We start from the raw sequence: 16,423 nt of genomic DNA, 5'->3' as shown, positions 1-16,423 counted from the left end.
TCATCTCTACTAAAAATACAATATTAGCCAGGCGTGGTGATGCATGCCTGTAATCCCAGCTACTCATGAGGCTGAGGCAGGAGGATTCTGTTTTATGGCACACATATGTTCACTGCAGCATTATTCGCAATAGCAGAGACATGGAATCAACCCAAATGTCCATCAATGATAGACTGAATAAAGAAAATGTGGTACATGCATACACACCATGGAATACTATGCAGCCATAAAAAGGAAAGAGATCATGTCCTTTGCAGGGACATGGAGGAAGCTGGAAGCCATTATCTTCAGCAAACTAACACAGGAACAGAAAACCAAATACCGCATGTTCTCACTTGTAAGTGGGAGCTGAACAATGAGAACACATGGACACAGTCCAACACACACTGGGGCCTGTTGAGGGGTAGGGTGGGGAGATGGAAAGCATTAGGAAAAAGAGTTAATGAATGCTGGGCTTAATACCTAGGTGATGCGTTGATGGGTGCAGCAAACCACCATGGCACATGTTTACCTATGTAACAAACCTGCACATCCTGCACATGTACATTGGAACTTAAAAATTTTAAAAAAATAATAAAAAATTGGTGCTTCTCAGAAGCAACTAGGCCTCAGTCAGAATTATATGTGTTCTATGCACCCTAACTTCCAAGGAAGAGACTGTTCTTGACGCACTTCAATTAAATATATATTGTATTGGCTTATCTAGTAGATCTTACTTTATAGTCATATTCTCATATTTCCACAAACTGTACTGTTTTGTGAAAGAGCTGTCTTGGGTTCAGAGTGTATAGAGTGGTCATGAAATAGCAAACCCAGCTACCTTGAATCATTAACTTCACAGGGTTATATACTACAGTAAGAGATGATTATGAAGCCAGATAGCAAATGTATCTCAACCTACCACCAAGGTAGCATTTTTAACTTGTTACGTTATTTCCTAGAAGCAATATGCTCTATAATTTGGGAAGGTAGATACAAGCAGCTGTTTCTAGTTCCAATGACATTACCATTCTCACAAATGAAACCATTCACAAAAGTGGACAAAGATGTAGAAAAATGATGACTTATTTTCAATAGGCGACAATAGACCATTTCTAATGGGACATATATTTTCTTTCAAGCAAAGGAAACCTCCTGCTTAATACATTTTGTCATTTTTTGAACAGAAACCTTTTAACCAAAGATATACACAGTGGGGTAACATGTTTCAGATGCACTTGCATTTACTATTGAAGAAAAGCCATGAAAAGTAATAATAGTTCTTTTTTTTAAGTTTTTCCCATGTTACAGCCCGAGAAATTCTAATTCATGGACTGTATCAATTATTATAAAGACGTTTAATTTTATATTAAGATTAGAAAGGTTTTTTAATGAACATTAAGCAAGTCCACATATTTTCTAACTTTCCACAGGTTCCAAAAATAGAGGAAGGAACCCAATTTTGAAATGTTGGTTTTAAAAAAATTACAATATTTTTACATGAAATTGAGAGTAATTTCTGAACATCTTTACTTCTTTGTACCTTTGAAATAATGTACGTTGTGTAAAACACTGGGATACTTTGGTTAGCAGACTTATAAAAATTAAGGATGTTCATAGTTACATTTCATACTTAGTAAATTCATATTAACTAAATTTTTAAAAGATCCTCATATGCCCCTAATAGATCAAAAGCTCCTTAAGAGGTAAGACCATGTTGATTTTATGGGTGTATGTTCAGCTCCTAGTATAGTCTCTGAAATATAGAGATGGTTGTTTAATCCAAGTTTCTATTTATATTTATAGTAAATCACCATCTCCCTACTGCTACTCTCAGCCTCCAAGAAAGCTAGCTCTCTCCGACTAATGGTTCTAGGACAACTGGGGCCAGACAAATCTCTCTAAATCAGTAAAGATCCCAGCAATTCAACTGCTTCAAGAGACAACAGACAGACGATGTCTATACATCAAGTATTTAGTCAACAGTATTATAAAGCACTCTGAAACAGAAAGAGTAGGATTTTTTTAAAAAGTACCTTGAAAGAGAACAGAAGATCAGAGCTGAAATAGGGAGAATTCATTCCTGCTTGAATGCATACAAACTCTCTGGCCTTTCACAGATGTGACTTAGTTTTACCTAACCAAAATTTGGATAAAATTACAAATTTTATAAATAAAAAAACCCCAAGGCTCAGAGAAGTAGCTTGACCAAAACTGTGAGTAGAAGATCAAAATTTATAGCCAGATTTGTCTAAATCCAAATCTCACGCCGTTACCAATATATTACCTCAGAACAAAATTTAATTTAGTTTTTAAGATCCTTTTTAAATAATAGAAATGGACAAATAACACACATTTATGAAATAAATAGCAACTTTTCATTGTAAAGCAAATGCACTCACCTGCCCTGCTTTACTAAATCGATGGCCTGCCAATATCATATGAAATGCGTATTTTCTAACCATGGGACTTTTCATGTTTATAAAGCAATGTGCTGCCTGTTCCAAAAGAAGTGCACTTCGAAGATCAGAATCCTAGTGAATGTTTAAAAGAGAAAAAGGTTAGTTTCACCAAGTTAAAAGTAAATAGATAATGAGTGAAAAAAACATTTAATTTCTTAAATATAGCATATCCAATGTTTAACTTAAGAGTACATGAGGGCAAAGATCAAGGGGCAAACCAATCTTGATTTTTCCAACAGACACAAAATTCTTTTAAGCTTTGAAAACATTTTCTACCATGAAATACTTAGCTTTTCATAAAAGCCAAATGTCTGGTTATGATAATGTGCCATGTACCAAATCTGTGAATAATTGTAATCCCTTCTCGAATGGCAAAAAAGTATGTAAACTACAAATTTAATACAGGTATACCGATAAAAAATAAACCAGAAAACATTTACACCAATCGAATTTCCTCTGAAAATTGACTTGTTAGCATATTTTCATCCACCCAAGAAAACATGTACATAGATTATGAAATATTCTAATCCACTACTTCATTCTCTGTAAAATTTTACTGTATTTAAAGGAATCCTCAACTTTTGCTATAATCCAGAGGGCCAAATCGACTGCATTTCATTAAAAAATTCAGAAGGCTTCAGCTTCAAAGATTTTCTTTTCACCTGTTATTACTGCATTAATAAAGAATACAACTCAAGTAAGTTTCCACTTCAACTGAACCTTACAGTACAGCATCTACAAAACCACATACTACATTACGTCACTGCCCTTAAGACAAATCTTTTGACTGAAAGAGTCATCACTTTACAGATAACTGAGAAAGTACTGAAGGTTGCTGATTAAATATCAACAACACTTTCACCAAAACTTTCTCCAGGTTTTTAGCTGTTCTCAAGCTGAACTTACCATGCCCTTCCATGTGTTCTGCTGCCATTATTTTCCCCAGGGAAAGTTGAAAACAGAAAACATTGACTTTAAATGCGATAATTTCAACAAATTATAGTTACATCAAAAGTGTTCACAGACCATTGATTATCATAAACTATCTCTGCGTCAATCATAGAATTATACTAGAGCTGAAACAGACTCAAGGAAATCATCTAGAAAGCATTCAGTAAATGGCAGCTATTATCTATTTCATCCTCCTCCTGACAAAAACTAAATGATTAGATGATTGCTCTAGTAATTAAGATCCAAAAGCTAGTAAGTAAAGAAGTCAGAAATACGTAATTAATGAATGGTTCTTAAAAACAGGTTTGTGTCAGAAATACTTAGGGGAGCTTGGGAGCCTATTTTATTTTTTAGAAAAATGTTTTCTTTTTAAAAATTATTAATACAAACTCATTTTTTAAAAAAGAATACATATTTGAAGAAAAAAGTGAACATCTTTCTTTCCTAGCCCATGCTTCATTTCATTTGCCAGAGGTAACTATTCTTTACAGCTTAGTAGTATTGTGTCATTTGTCACCCCTCCTGCATATGTATGTGCATGTGTTTACATGCCTAATACATATGGATTTTTAAAAATACACATATATTTGGATACATAAGTGGTATTTATATAGAGTACCTTGCTTTTTTCACTTATGTAATGGACATCTTTCTAAGACATCTACATCTGTCTCATTTATTTTAAAGCTACACTGTATTCCATTCTATAAATGTACCCTAACTTACCAATTGATTGTTTCATATTTTGTTACTACATAAAATGATTTGATAACTATCTTTATAGAAACATATTTGAATAATTATTCAAATATTTTTAATAGAGAAATTTCTGGAAGTAGAACTGCAGAGTTAATGAAAGCTATGCATATACTACTTCAGATTCTAATCAATATAGCCAAACTGCTACAAAAAAAGTAGCACCAATACATATTCTCATCAACAAAGAATAAGAGTATATGTGTTCCACTCTACTCAGCCAAAAATCTTTAAAATTTTTAGCTAATAAAATAAAAATGACACCTGGGAGCTCACATCTGTAATTCCAGAACTTTGGGAGGTGAAGGTGGGGGATCGTTTGAGCCAAAGCGTTCAAGACCAGCCTGGGCAACAAAAAGAGACCCCCATCTCTACAAAAATTAGCTGGGCATGATGGTGAGTGTCTGTGGTCCTAGCTGCTTGGGAGGCTGAGGCAGGAGAATCACCTGAGCCTGGGAGGCTGCGGCTGCAGTGAGCCATGAATGCACCACTGTACTCCAGCCTTGGTGAACGAATGACGCCGTCTCAAAAAAGGGGAAAAAAAAAACCACAACATCTTGTTCCTTAACATACATTTCATAGTAGGGCTGTTAATCTTTTCATATGTTTAGGGGATTTTGTACTTTTCCTGTGAATTGCCTGTTTATGCTCTTTTGTGAATGGTTTGTTGAGATTTTCTGCTTTTTAAGAGCCCTTTGTATACTCTTAATATTGGTCCTTTGTGATATATTTTGCAAATAGTATTTTCCAGTTTTGACATGAAAGAGTTTATTATTTTGCAGGGAAGCACACTCTCTTTGCCTTTATAGTGTCAAGATATTACATCAAACTAAGAAAGGATGTTATCATTCCAGGACTTTAAAAAGTGCTCTCCTAGTATTTGCTTCTAGGTGTGTGTGTGTGTGTGTGTGTGTGTGTGTGTGTGTGTGCGCGCGCGTTACTCTGGTTTCATTTTTTATTATAGCTTAATCAAGTCATAATATATTAAAACACAATGAATAAGCTAAGATTCCAACCCAAACAGCTGGTTAGATATCACAATACCATTTTGTGAATAAGTTAGCTTTCTCCACTGATCTTAAATGATAACTTAATCATATGCAGTATTTAAATTCTCATTCTAGCCCATTAATATGTCTATTCTTATCACTGTATAGTTCTGTAGCCTTATATTTTAATATCCATGTTTTAATATCTAAAATAGGTAATTCTCCCTAATTATTGTTTCTATTTCAGAATTTCACTTAGGCCTCAACAGAGTTCAGTTTTTTAAGTGCTGTAATTTCTTAAGTCTATTCTTAGCACAACACACATATGCATGCATACATACACACACACGAAAAAAATATAATATATACACACACACTTTTTTACTGCCTATGAAGCTTCACTAAACTGCAAAACCTGGAGGGGTAGCAATCCTGGACATTCTAATAAGCTAAGAATATTCCCTGAGAATATTTAATGGTTTGCAAGTGATTCTAATGCACAACCCAGTTAAAAACCAAAATGAGAAATCCTTAGCATTCCCAAATTTAACACTCAAGAACTGACCAACTGAAGGCAGATGTGGAAGTCCATAGCCTGTATTAATTTGGCTGAAACAAAATTTTGACTCTTGCATATGGGGAATCAGTTTCTAGACTGACTGAGAATCAGTTTCTAAAGCTGAATACTGTGTTTTCATATCTTAGTCCAGCTTTATTCTTCATTGGACCCTGATTCTTATTGTGACACCCAAAGTGGTAAAAACATTGTTTTGAGAGGAGAAAAATTGCCCTGAAAAGAATGACAACTGGTATCAGTGTTGATGGAAGATAAATAAAAGGATTTTTACAAAGTGATGGTTTTATCCAGAAAGCAAAGGCTTTAAATGAATTGAAAGATAAAATTTTAATACATTGGTGTATTTCATACTATCGAATAACAAGTTTTATTTATGTTCGATAAGAAACTAAGAAAAAAAAATCTGTTGATGGCACTTCAACAAGAACTCCGGCCTATGAAAATTCTCCACAACCAAGAGATAATTTTAACAAAAGATAAAAACACAACAATAACTTAAAATATGAGGGTATGTACAGGAAAAAAAAAAATCACCTGAGGTAGAGGCTTCAATAAACACTTCAATAAAAACACAGTTGATAAAGCCACCAGCTGCAGCTAATTAACTGAATCAAACATCAAATAAAAGATGGCTCTAAGCCTTTAAGATTTCATCTCTGCATAACTGTGAAGTTAACAGGAAAGAAAGGTGCTATCAGCTGATAAATTTCCCATAAGACCAGTTACTCCCAAGCTGAAGAAACTTACAAAAATTGATATTAGCATCCCTAGAAACTGATTTTTCATATTTAAAATAGTAACAGAAAAAATGGGTTATAAGACCAGAATAAGTGTTCAACACAGAAACAGAAAGAAGCAGGTATGTCTTAAGCACCAAATTCATATATATCCTATGTGGTGATAAATGTGGCATGTTTTATCATTAAACTGGGTTTGCTCTGCCATTCTGAGAATCCCAGGGCATAAAACAAAAAATAGGATCCACCTGACCAAAAATTTGCAGTACACAAAGTCAAAGCAGAGCTCCTCCTTTTGCCTAGGCCTCATTAACTGTCTTTTGCTATGACGGTATTAGCAAAAATTTAGGGAACACAGTTCAGGAATGTCAAGAGTATGTAACTCAATTCTCCAGCTTCAAAATCAGTGTACATCTCTTGATATTATACAGCCTTTCTAGTTAACAAAATACACACAATAAATGTAAACTGTTGGTAAAGATTTAACATAACTTATAAACATTATGCCTAATAATCCTTAGTTTCAAGTTATCTCAAAGAAATTTATGAAAGGTATAGCAGAAAAGGCCATTGAGAATCACAATTTCTGGGTACATGCGCCACCATCTGCCCCCTCTCCCCACTACACGGCAGCAAATAACAATGATACATTTTCTAGACTTTCATGATAAAACAAATCATCCAGATCTGAGAAAGAAAAGTGAAAAAGAATTGGAAAGACGAGAAAAATGACAAAAAATAACACGGTTATAATGCAGACAGGAGAACTTGCTCTGAAGAAATTTTATTCACATATGTGGATAGAATGGCATATTGAAATCACTTAAGCAAGGAAGAAAAAAAGGAATTTTATTGAAGCTCCTGAACCATAAATTCTTTTTACATTCACTGATAATCCTTAGGTTGAAAAACACAGCAACACATTCAAATCCAAGTTAAGATTATTTATCATAATAGAGAACATCAAAATACTCAAAAGCCTATATTCAGCTCTACAAATAGTTTGTTATCTGTTCATATTTATTAGTCAGTGTCCATGCAATAACAATTATTAAACATTTTAAATATCACTTCTGAACCTAACTAGTTAGACCTTACAGAAACTTTTGTAGAAGAATTAATGGTTCAGTTACAACAAACACTTGTAGAGCACCTAATCCATGTGCCAAGGCCAGTGTTAGGCAATAGGAATAAAAACAGAAGGCAACACGGTTCCCTGCCCTCAAGAAGCTAACAGCTTAAGAAGCTTAAACATAATTTCCAATACAATATAATATGACAAGTCAGGTTTTACAGCATTGTATGAGAGAGCAGAACAGAGACACTCAGGACAAACAGGTATATTAGGAAAGACTACCTGAAGTACACAACTGATATCATGACTAGTAAATTAGGCGAAGCAAGAGGAAAAAGGCCGCAGTCCCAAAGAAAAAATAATAAGAATGAGAACTAGAACAGTAGGAGAAGTTTAAGAAAAACCAACAACAAAAGAAAGAGAGAGAAGTAAACTATTTGGAGATACAAAAAGAAAATATATTTTTAAAGATTAAAATTTTTAATAAATAATGTTTAAGAGCTTGAAAATAAAAATTACTCCCACCCCCACCCCCACCTCCATTCTGCACTGGATTATAGACAGGATAGGAGAATACAGGAATATCTCAAGCCATTCCTGCCTTGAGCAAATAGAGGGCTAGTTAGTCATAACATAATTTAAGATCATGATATATCAGGTAAAAAATTTTATGGGTTTATTTATATGTTAATTTAAGATGCCTTGGAAACATGCAAGTAGATAAATCTTTGTTGTCGTTGTTGAGACAAGAGTCTCGCTCTGTTGCCCAGGCTGGAGTGCAATGGCGTGATCTCAGCTCACTGCAACCTTCACCTTGTGTTCAAGCAATTCTCCTGCCTCAGCCTCCTGAGGAGCTGAGATTACAGGTGTGCACCACCATGCCTGGCTAATTTTTGTATTTTTAGTAGAGATGGGATTACACTATGTTGGCCAGTCTGGTCTCAAACTCCTGACCTCAGGTGATGTGCCCGCCTCAGCCTCCCAGAGTGCTAGGATTACAGGCATGAGCCATCATGCCTGGCCGCAAGTAGATAAATCTTAAAGATAGTTGGCCATACAAATCTAAAGCTCCAGGAAAGGTCAGGGTTGAAGACAGATTTGAAAGTGAAAAGCATGGCTGTGGACAAGATCATCCCCAAAACGTAAAGAGTTAAAAAGTGCATTGGTCCAAGGATTAAAATCCTAGGATAATTTAACATTTAAGGAGCAAACAAAGGAGGTGTTTGATTTTGTTCCTTCATTCTTCAGTATTCATCTAAAAAATGTGTTATTAACAGTACTTATAAAGGAATTACTATTCTTTACAAGCCTGCAGTCAATGCAACTCAATAATGGTTGTTGTAAAATCTTCAACTATAAATGAATTACTTTTTTCTTTTTAAAATATTCACAATATAGGTTTTTTAAATGTTTAAGATGATTTTCTTAAAAAGTTCATGCTAGTTGAAAGTAAAACTAAAAATTCCTCTGTGATTCTTTTAAAATCAGCTTTATCTCCCTAGCAAGCAGACTCAGATAACAAAATATGAATAATAAAAAATAAAATATCATTTTATATTAGGAATTCACATGCATATTGTTTTCCATATTCTTATTCAAAGGACAAAACGTAATAAGTCACAGAGTATGCTCAATACATGTCTGTAGTTAATAATGAAATGTAGGCTTAAAATATGTAAATAAATTTAATTTATAAAAAATTACATTTAAAATTAACTCAACGAAAAACTAAAACAGCCATGCTGTAAATTCCCAAAGACAGATTTCCCTGGCTAATTTTATGTTTTGTAAAGCCTTTCAAGAAAAAAAGATACGTTCTTTTAAAAAAAAAGAACAATGCTAATTAAAGCAAATACTACACAGTTTCAGTACCTCACTGGTCAACCGTATTAGGAGAGCTGCAGCCTCTGAATATTTGCTTTGGCTTTTTAAAAGTTCAGCACTAAGCAACACACATCTTTCAGCCAACACCATATTCCTATAGAAAAAAGGACAAGAAGATAAAATCAGCACAATAATACCTTAGCACATCAAAGTAAATGTGTTCAGCAAAAGATTCCAATTACAGTTTTAGAGGATAGTTGCAGGGAGATGGTCCCAGGACCCTCCAGGATACTAAAATCCAAGGTTTATCAAGTTCCTTATATAAAATTGCATAGCATTTGCATATTAACCCATACACGTCCTCTTATATAATTTAAATAATCTCTACATTACTTATAATACCTACAACGTAAATACTATGTAAATCATTGTTATACTTTATTTTTTATTTGCATTTTTTATTTTTGTATTGTTATTATTTATTGTTGGTTTTTTCCCAAATATTTTTAATCTGCGATTAGTTGAATCTGCAGATGCAGAACCTGCAGATACATAGGGCTGACTGTAAAAAGAAGAAAAGAAGTCTATGTCCTTGTTTTGCACCTACCGAAAAGGTTTTTTAAAAAAATCTTTAAAGACTTCTTAAAACTCATAAAAACTTTTCATTATCACTTAATTTGGCAGTAAGAAAATAATGCAAAGTCCTATCTCCTGCATGCAAAAAAGCTAGAACTGGTTCCAGAACCTATTTAACAAAGTCTGCTTTGAACAGAAAAATATAAACATGTCACACATTATTTCTTTCTCCTTCCTTATGCAAATTCTGGTTGTGTTTCATTTTGCTGGCTACTTTGAGAAATATTTAGGTATTTTCCCCCTGGTAGTACCATTAAGATGTTTCTGCTGGAGATGGCATAGAGCCAGTGTTGTCTGATTGATTCCTGATCCAATTTTAGTTTTTTTTGTAAAAACACAATCAGTTGATTTTGTGGACTACTATATCAGTAATCTAGAATTAGATTATCCATTTTAGAAAAGAATAAAAACAAATGAAAACATTCTTACTATGAAATTACAAGATGGAATCCTATTGCTGGCAAACAGCTGCAAAAGTTTTTCTTTTTACTTTCTAATCCTTATAGAATCAAAAATATCACTTGGCTTTAAAATTATTAATATAACTAAAGCTTGCTAACTTGAACTTACTTTGGAAACCCATTCTAAACAATGAATAGTATTTATTTTAGAAACACAATTTACTCCTTTCAAAAATTCAAAAATTACTACACTGACTTGTCATAAACTTTCTACAAATCATACCTTTCCTTGGAGGTTAGATATTTACGAATACCTAAGACTGTTTTGATGAACACAAAAGACTAACTCCTATATACTAGCAACTACTTATATAACAGGTTCAGCTCTTAAAGATTTGTCTTCAGTAAATTTTATAAACTCCCTTAAATCTTAACACTTATTTTACTTATTTATGTATGATTCCTAAACCATTTACCCCATATGGTCAATTACTTCAGTTTCCTCATCTGTAAAATGAGGATAACAATAGCATGCACGATTTCAGAGGTTTGTTGTTAAGACTAAATGAGCATATAGATTTCTTCGGCATGGTGGCGAATGCTGAACACTCAAAAAATGTTTATTATTATCTTATTAATGATGTTGTTCTGTTCTAACCACGTTACCATTACGATGACTACTTTTACTTCAACATTATAGGGGTCTTATAGGGGTCAAAATTGCCTCTGTATCTGTCTTCCAATGCATCTATTCTGAAACAACAGATAAGTCAGATTAATCTTTCCGAAAAGTAACTTTTATTATGTCAAGTCTCTACTCAAATATTCGGTAATTTTCCATTTACTACTACGTAAGTCTCCACTGCAGCTTAATAAAAATAATACATGGGGCTGGCGCGGTGGCTTGCGCCTGTAATCCCAGCACTTTGGGAGGCCAAGGCGGGCGGATCATTAGGTCAGGAGTTTGAGACCAGCCTGGCCAAAATAGTGAAACACCTTCTCTACTAAAAATACAAAAAATTAGCTGGGCATGGTGGCGGATGCCTGTAATCCCAGCTACATGGGAGGCCAAGACGGGAGAATCACTTGAACCCAGGAGGTGGAGGTAGCAATGAGCTGAGATCATACCATTGCACTCTAGCCAGATAACAGTGCGAGACTCTGTCCCCACCCCCACCAAAAAAAAAAAAAACATGGGCTGGGTATGGTGGCTCATGCCTGTAATACCAGCACTTTGGGAGCCCGAGGTGGGTGGATCTCTTGAGGTCAAGCGTTCGAGACCAGCCTGGCAAACATGGTGAAACCCTGTCTCTACTAAAAATACAAAATAGCCAGGCATAGTGGCACGCACCTGTAATCCCAGCTACTCCAAAGGTTGAGACAGGAGAATCACTCAAACCCAGGAGGCAGAGGTTACAGTGAGCCAAGATTGTGCCACTGCACTCCAGCCTGGGTGACAGAGCAAGACTCCGTCTCAAAAAAATACAAAAATAAAAATAATACATGACAGTAAAGGTTCCTCACAAAGATTTATCTCAAACCTCCTTTCCAAATTTATCATCCAGTACTTTCCCTATACAGAAACCTTCCAACCTAGCCAGGGCTTTCTTCTCTTTAGCCAATAATGCACATCTAAAACATTAGGCCTGCCAATCACAATTCCTGATACGTCTTCATGGTTATCAAGTCCTAACCACCTTTCTTTCAAGGTCTATCCATCAAATATCCCATGAAATCTCCCCTGACCACTGGGGACCAGCTCATAGTCCTTCCTTATAGGTGGTGAGTTCTCACTCTTATAGGGTTCCAACAGAAAGCACTATGAATACAATATTGTTTAACTATTTGTGTTTTGCCTATTTAACAAACAAAATGCAAAATGACTAATTCCTAACTTGACAGCAGTTTAAAGTCAGAAATGTTCCCACAATACAAATTACCTTCAATGTAACATATAATCTCAACATTACACAACACATTCCTAACCACCAATCCAAACAAAATAGAAAAGAAAAAGGTACAATAAAACATTAACTTTTTAAAAATCACCTCAACTTGTCTCCGACTATATTAACTTGATTTGGGAGCTTAGGAATGGAAAAAAAAAAAAAAAGAACAAACTGACCTCTAACTGGATACAATATAAATATTATATAGTCACCTACTTGCAGATATCTCTGTATGTCTGAATTGCTGTATCCATGTAATGAGCAGGATATGGCCTAGGTGCTCCTGGTTGAAGAAAAGCGGACACTGCTGCCATTTCCTAAAATAAAAGACATAGTTTACATACTTCAAAAGAAGAAACAGTCTTACAGTTTAGATGGGAAACTAAAAGTTGGAATCAAATTTGCTGGTTTTTTTAACTGGACACACATGTATAAACTTCATAGCCTAATGCAGACTTGAAAAACACATTTATAGCCCAGTCACTCATCGGAGAAGATGGGTGATCTGACTCCGGAAGGACTGAAGTCAGAGAGGTCAAAAGAGCACCTAGAATTTAAATAAGTAATGAGTAACAGTCCTACAGAAACCTCCAAGTAGCACCACTGTCTTACTTGGCTCTTGTGAGCAAAGACTGCAGTACCTTCAATTAAGGCCTTTAAAAAATATCCTTAAAGACTAGGGGATCCTTGGCCACCTGGTCTCAGAGAAATCATGAGAGTAACAGGCATTTCTTTACTGTATTTATATTACTCTCTTCCTACTTTCCAATTCCTGAACACCCTCTAATGACCACTGTTTTGGGATGTGTTTTTCCTGAAAGAACATGGGGAATACAGAGATCAAAAGGGAGATGCTTCCATTACAGGTAAAGTTAGATCGGATAAGATTTAGCAGTTAAACTCCAGGAATATGAAGAATGAATTCTGGTGTCCAGACAATTACAAAAGGCTCTGGCAAATATTAAGGGCACCATTGGCTACATGGGGAGCAAAGACTGCCTCCTAAGATTTGTTTAGACCCCAGGGAGGTCTTTACTTTTGCCTAAACTCAGATTTGCCATGGAAATTCCAAAGAGAGCAGACATTTGGATTTGTCCTCCTTTGGGCATCTACCTGAATGTTGTGTGGCAGTGTGAGTGGGTGCACGTATATGCAATGTGCTTATGAGTGAATGTTTGGTCAGGCCTAGTGGTTAGGTCTGTTGTCCATCGCTTTTATTTTGTCCAGATTTTTTAATCTTCTGTTTTCTAGAGCTACTCATGTTTCCCCTTCCTCTTTGTCACTGTAGTATTTGACAGTTATCTTTCCCCATCAAAAATATATGCTGAACTGGCCAGGTATAGTGACACACGCCTGTAATCCCAGCACTTTGGGAGGCTGAGGCAGATGGATCATTTGACATCAGGAGTTCAAGACCATCCTGGCGAACATGGTGAAACACTGTCTCTAATAAAAATACAAAAATTCCTGAACACCCTCAACAGGCGGAAGTGGTGGCAGGCGCCTGTAATCCCAGCTACTCGGGAGGCTGAGGCAGGAGAATCGCCTGAACCCAGGAAGCAAGGGTTGCATTGAGCCGAGATAATGCCACTGCACTCTGGCCTGGGTGACAGAGTGAGATTTGGTCTCAAAAGACAAACAACAACAACAACAACAAAATATGCTGACCCTACACTGGTCTGAGCAACCTCTTGGTCACAGCAAGAGGTTATTTCTGTTAAGCAGCATCTTACCCCCAGTGTTCTCCCAGATATTCTACCTAACAGCTTTAAGTGGGAGGTTGAATAGTCAGTTTATCTAAGCCATCTCTTTTTCCAAACTAGCTTGAAAGGTATTTCCATTTATGTTTATTCCATGGGCCTCTGATATGCTGAGATGTAACATAGTTTTGGTTGTGGTATCATCTGTTATAGAGACAAAGGGAAAAAAGATTGGCCAGGCCCAACATAATCAGCATGTTAGGTTGCCACTGGAGATGGGGGAGTCAGTCTCCACTTTGCACAGTTGGGGCTTTTCTCCTCTAACCCATTTGCTGGGTTTTCTGTTTGAAAATAGCCCCTACTCCTCTCCAATGTCCTGCTTTTAGATTGCGTGCGTGTGTGTGTGTTTTCCCTGTGACACTGGAAGTGGCAACAATTTTCCACCCAGAGAGAAGCTTTGGCCCACAATGCTCTAAGAATGAATTTCCAAGTATTTGCTAGTGGAAAAGCAGCAGAGGCTATGACAAGAATGCTTTAGTATTGTACTTTCAGAAGAATTATCTACTATAGTAATATAAGTAATACATTTATATAAGCTTTCAATTTTAAAATTCTCTAGTCAATATCTGAAGTCTTCCATTCAATATTTAAATGAGATTTTCAAAAAAACCTAGTAACACTTTGGGTTATGGTGTATATATACTACCAGATTAGCCTAGCTTAAGATTTCTACTATCACTCTCCTCCCTGTTCTTCCCTAACCTTCAATAAGTAGAGAAAAGACCAATGATGGATCACAAAGAGAAAAAATAAAGTACATCTCTTTCCAATTTATTGGCAACAATATAAAATCAGAGCTCACAATGGCTTGCCTTATCAATATATTCTGCCAATGACAAACTCTAGTTTATATCCACTATCTTATAGATGGTGCAAAGGCCATTTTTCTTAAACCTATTATTACTGTCAATTTCCTAGATCATATTTCATTTTAAAACCTCGTTCTGGATGGGCATGGTGGCTCACACCTCTAATCCCAGCACTTTGGGAGGCTGAGGCAGGAGGATTGCTTGAGCCCAGGAATTCAAGACCAGCCTGGGCAACATACTGAGATCTGTATCAAAAAAAAAAAAAAAAAAACCACCTCATTCTACTGGCAATGCCTAGGACTTTAGTTAATAATTCAAATAATATACAATGGTGGTTAAAGGATTTAGAAATGAAGATTAGGCACAGTGCCACATGCCTGTAACCCCAGCACTTTGGGAGGCCAAGGCGGGGAGAATGCTTGAGCTCAGGAGTTCAAGACAATCCTGGACAACATGGCAAAATGCCATTTCTACAAAAAATATAAAAATTGGCCACACGTGGTGGCACACGCCTGTAGTCCCAGCTACTGTGGGGGGCTGAGGTAGGAGGATCAGTTGAGCCCAGGTGGGAGGCTGCATAAACTGTGATTGCACCACTGCACTCCAGCCTAGGCAACAGAGCAAGACCTTGCCTCCAAAAAAAAAAAAAAAAAAAAAAAGAACCTAAGTTTTAATGAAAATGGCTCACGCCTGTAATCCCAACACTTTGAGAGACCGAGGTGGGTGGATCACCTGAAGTCTGGAGTTCGAGACCAGCCTGACCAACATGGAGAAATCCTGTCTCTACTAAAAATACAAAATTAGCCAGGTGTGGTGGCACATGCCTATAATGTCAGCTACTCAGGAGGCTGAGACGGGAAAAGAGCAGGACGGGAAAGCCACAATTCACTTTTAAGACAAACAAATGTACTTCTCTGCACATTTTTTAAAATAGAAGAAAAAACAAATAATGATTTGAGAACTGAAATATGATTAAAGGCTTTAACCTGATAGTTCCACGAATGACAATATGAACAAAAGTTCCATGAATGACAATATGAACCATATCTATCTTAGAATGCCTCTGCATCCTCAGCACTCAGCAGTATCTGCTCTAAAATTCATTGAAGGAGCTAAATAAAAATACATAATATCCATGTGACAAAATATCATACAGCTCTAAAACATGTTTTCTTGGCCAGGCCCAGTGGATCACGCCTGTAATTCTAGCACTTTGGGAGGCTGAGGCAAGCAGATCTCTTGAGGTCAGGAGCTCGAGATCAGCCTGGCCAACTTGGTGAAACCCCATCTCTACTAAAAATTCAAAAATCAGCTGGCCGTGGTGGCACATGCTTGTAATCCCAGCTACTTGGGAGGCTGAGGCAGGAGGATCACTTGAACCCAGGAGGTGGAGGATGCACTGAGCTGAGATCAAGCCACTGCACTCCAGCCTGGGCAACAGAGTGAGACTCCATCTCAAAAAAAAAAAAAAAAAAAAAAAGTCTTCAGGCATTCCTATTACTGGTTTTGCTGTGATAT

At 36.1% G+C, this 16,423-nt stretch overlaps 1 protein-coding gene across 3 annotated transcripts in view; it reads right to left on the bottom strand.

Moving 5' to 3' along the window:
• The window catches only part of TRAPPC8 (trafficking protein particle complex subunit 8), a 117,045-nt gene that overhangs the window by 63,286 nt on the left and 37,336 nt on the right, over positions 1–16,423 (bottom strand). For all 3 annotated transcript variants that reach the window (XM_055235241.2, XM_055235230.2, XM_055235251.2), the window contains exons 10-12: positions 12,553–12,653; positions 9,399–9,504; positions 2,382–2,513 (exon numbers count right to left, since the gene is read on the bottom strand). In XM_055235241.2, the coding sequence (XP_055091216.1) occupies positions 2,382–2,513; positions 9,399–9,504; positions 12,553–12,653 (339 nt within the window). The remainder of the gene's footprint in view (positions 1–2,381; positions 2,514–9,398; positions 9,505–12,552; positions 12,654–16,423) is intronic.

Source organism: Symphalangus syndactylus, chromosome 1 (genome assembly GCF_028878055.3).
Source record: "Symphalangus syndactylus isolate Jambi chromosome 1, NHGRI_mSymSyn1-v2.1_pri, whole genome shotgun sequence".
Classification (NCBI taxonomy): domain Eukaryota; kingdom Metazoa; phylum Chordata; class Mammalia; order Primates; family Hylobatidae; genus Symphalangus; species Symphalangus syndactylus.
This window is presented reverse-complemented; position numbering and strand designations above follow the sequence as displayed.